At 37.0% G+C, this 3,793-nt stretch overlaps 1 protein-coding gene across 1 annotated transcript in view; it reads left to right on the forward strand.

The window, feature by feature from the left end:
• The first annotated feature begins 1,946 nt into the window (after positions 1 to 1,946).
• Positions 1,947 to 3,793, forward strand: part of mllt1a (MLLT1 super elongation complex subunit a) — a 24,605-nt gene continuing 22,758 nt past the window's right edge. Inside the window, exon 1 of the mRNA XM_014007255.1 lies at positions 1,947 to 2,078. Within this exon, the coding sequence (XP_013862709.1) occupies positions 2,067 to 2,078 (12 nt within the window). The 5' untranslated portion in view covers positions 1,947 to 2,066. The remainder of the gene's footprint in view (positions 2,079 to 3,793) is intronic.

The following is a 3,793-nucleotide window of genomic DNA, read 5'->3' on the forward strand; positions in this document are numbered from 1 at the left end:
ATGAAAAATATTGTTTTGAATTTATTATTGTTAATAAATTTGTGTTTTCTAGAACAGAAACCTGCTTTAAAGTAAACGTGATAGGAGTTCCACCACTATGAAGCAGTCAGATGTGGCAGAGAAGTGAGGGTAGAGCAGGATGTTTGCAGGGATGTGCAGTAGGTGTGACGGGTGGGCGTGGCCTAAAAGCACCTGTGGTACAATAAGTCCAAACTCTAAATCTGAAACATGACTATAATGCAAAAAAGCTATCAGTTTCTTTACTGATACCAACACATCTGTCCTTATATATAAAATAAGCAACAAATCATTTATTTTCACATTCTTTTCTCTTTACTCTGTCACATATTAAAGGCATGAAAATCTGTTTTTAACTGAGTTACWTTTCAAGAGAAATTAAGCTTTGTTAAACTGAGTGTGCCAAGAAATGTATCTGCATCAGYACAGGCTATTTAAAGACTCACTGAAAGGTGCTAATGATGAATCTAAATAATGAATAATGTTTGTACCGAGGCCCTCCTGCAGAGGAAAGCTCATACAGCAAGAATAAAAGAMAACAAAGCATAAAAATATTGCACAGACTATGAGTAATTGCGGTAGCACTGTCAGTGTTCAAGCATTTAAAAAAATATAGTTAACATGGCTCACATTCATAAATAATTCCACTCTCTTTTGTTAGCAGTTTTGCTTTTCTTGATTCTTTGTTTRCACAGTACACAGCCCCGGTGGGTCAAAACTGTCAGCGGCTATCAAGAGCAAATATTGCACAATGGGTCAATAAAATGTATATGTGTGTTAAAACGGCAGTTTCTGTTTAAGTTGTTTCCACAGAGCGCAGAGAAAGATTTTCTGTTCATTGCAGACAAATGAGTTTCCTGCTGTGYAATTAGTCCTTTGTTTACATTGGCTTCAGTTCACCATCAGACTATTTAATTAGAGCACATGCTCAAAAGAAAGAGTCAGACATGAAATCTGAGAAGGTSACTAAGATACTAATGTGAATGTAAAGTTTCACTTATTTTCAAGAAACAAGTAAAAAAAAAGATGTAAGATAATCTAGCAAGTTTTAAAAATGAATTACTTTCCTTTTGATCGTGATTTTTTTTTTTTTACTGAAAAGCAGGCTGGATGAGTGTGAGCGGCAGGAGAAGGGGAGGCTCCAGTGGTGGTGACCTTCTGTCACATAGCTGAGGCCCGATAATCTCACATCAAAGTCTGAGCGCTGTAGAGATTTGACCGAGGCAGGCCCCTCGCTCTCTGAGTCTGTGGAAAAGAAATCAGAAGACCTACGGCTGTCTTTTCAGATGAAACAACTRAGTTGAAGCTGATATGCAGAATCAGATGAGATATTGAAAGGGAAATCTTTACAACTATTGACTGAGTCTGGGTTAGAAATACACACAAATGTTTTACACCAAATGTTGCATATTATGACTGAATTCTTKTAAGTAAAATTATTGAATTTGTAATATATAATTAAGCAACAGTTTGGAATATAATGCTCTTGACAATAATGCTTTTATCTGTTATACAACTAAACTAATTATGTTTTCAGCAAAAAAGTGTGAAATTTTGTTGTTAAAGCTTAATAAAGTAWTATATTTTTATCTTCTCCTGTTTTGAAAATACTGTTACATAAGGAACATTTGAGCTTAGTATTACTGAATTCAAATTTGCAAACTCAAATATGTGTTCCAGCTCTGATTAATCAATTAGCATTAAGTGCATTTTATAATTGAAACAGAGCTTTTGCCATTGGGACATACGTGCTGTCACTCGAGAAAACTACCAAAAAATACTTCAATTGTATTTGCAGTTTACTCGTTGTCCCGCCCTCTCCGCGCTCTGATTGGTTCATTTTGAGAGGGCTTGAATTTGCGGCTCCCTGATTGGCCCAGAGAGCTTTCTGTTTTGGTCGCCTGCCAGCAGCCGTCTGTAAGGGGAGGGGATCCCTGTCTGCCTTCCGCTTCTGGGCTGGATTGACACACAATGAGGAGCAGAGGCAGGGGAGACGCTCCGCAAACACCGCTGTAAATAAATACAACAATCACTGAGGCCAGAGAAACATGGAGAACCAGGTACAGTAGGTTTTCTGTCTCCTTTTTTAAGAATACGAGTTTTCCATAGCGGAAACGACAKCAGGCACATCGCTAGCTAGGTAGGAACGAATCTTTCTTTCTGCTAGTCAAGAAAAAAAAAAAGCTTCTGCTGTTTGAACTCGTAGGTTTTTTTTTTTTTTTTGGCTCTGGAGCTATGCTAGCTGGGCACTCATACATCGGTATTTACACCATTCAGCRCCGCTGCATCGCTGTAGCCACATCCAAAGACACAAAGAAATTCCCAGTTGGTGTTTAATMTACTTCAAAAATTCATGAACGTTGGCAAACATCGCGACGGTCATTTTAAATCGAGGTTTTGTTGTAGCTAAGCTAAGCTAATTATCTATGAGGGACAGTGTCGACTGTAGGCTAAAGGCTAAGGAGCCGCTACAAGGCGAAGGGGGAAAAGATTTGTCCTCTCTGGTGCTGGTGAGGCTGGGTGTTGTCTCCTCTCTGCCCGCGGCCTCAAACCTGAACCCGGGGAGATGATTAAAACCAGAAATCAGGTAGTTTATTCACAGTTTCTTTTATTTTACCACATTCATGATTGTGTATGGAAAAAAAAATCATGTTGCTTTCAAAGAAATCTGTCAAAATCTGTTTGTCAGGTGAGTTCAATGTTGGTTAAACGCTTTAAACCCTAAATTAAAAATAATAAATTAATAAAGTGATGGTAATCCACATTTAAAGGTACTCATGGCAAAGTATAAAATAAAAATAAATAGGTGTTCTGATATATGGTGCAGTATGAATGAGTTTACCCCRGTAGTTTTCCAGATACAGTCTTATGCTGTTCTGAAATGTGGGTATGCACTCAATGTACACAAAGTGCTAAATGCAGTAAAAATATGTGGAAGCTTGAGTCATGAGACTGAGCTGTATTAGGCTGGCTTTAGCCAATAATGTTTTACATACAGGTTATAACCTCCAGAAAAARTWAAATAGTTAACATTTTCAAGACTGTTTCATTGAGAGTGCTTTAAAGACTAAAACTAAAACAAAACGTTGGTCTTCTCATTCATAAACAGCTGTTAAAGGAACATCATTGTTGGCTGTCACTTTAGCTCTTCCTATAGGTAAACAAATACATATGATAGTTGGCAGCYGTTCACAAATTTCACACAGAAATATTTACCTGAAAGACACGTTAACCAGAATATAGGAAGGAAGTTGTCCTGGTTTTATTAGTTTCTTTTGTATTTTTTTACTTCTCTCCTTGATATTGTAATGAGTTCTTTTTTAATATACCTGCGTGCATAATTTTGCACATTTTTCATAATAAAAAAGAACATAATTCATTGCAAAAACCAGAAATGTGTCTTATCTGCTCTCTCTGTAAAGCAGGTACAGATTCAGACTTTCTTAATGCCTGGGGTTACTCAAGGCTGTATTTCAAATGGTTAACCCACACACACCCACGCAAAGTGGTTCAGCCACTTTTATAAGCTTTTCTCCATTCAGCGTTGACCTCTTTGAAGTTTTAAGCCCATTTGTGRACATGCGTGCAGATGAAGCCATCACCTTAAAGTTAAAAGTGWTTTTTAGTACAATAACTTTTATTAATAATCGTTGGATGTACCTTTACAAACTGATTAACTATGAGAGCTGACCCAATTCAATATGGCCACAACGTCCAGCTGGCCTAAAAAAACAACAACACAAAAATCAAGTCAATTATATAAAATATTATATAT

Source organism: Austrofundulus limnaeus, unplaced genomic scaffold (assembly GCF_001266775.1).
Source record: "Austrofundulus limnaeus strain Quisiro unplaced genomic scaffold, Austrofundulus_limnaeus-1.0 Scaffold41, whole genome shotgun sequence".
In the NCBI taxonomy this organism is placed as follows: domain Eukaryota; kingdom Metazoa; phylum Chordata; class Actinopteri; order Cyprinodontiformes; family Rivulidae; genus Austrofundulus; species Austrofundulus limnaeus.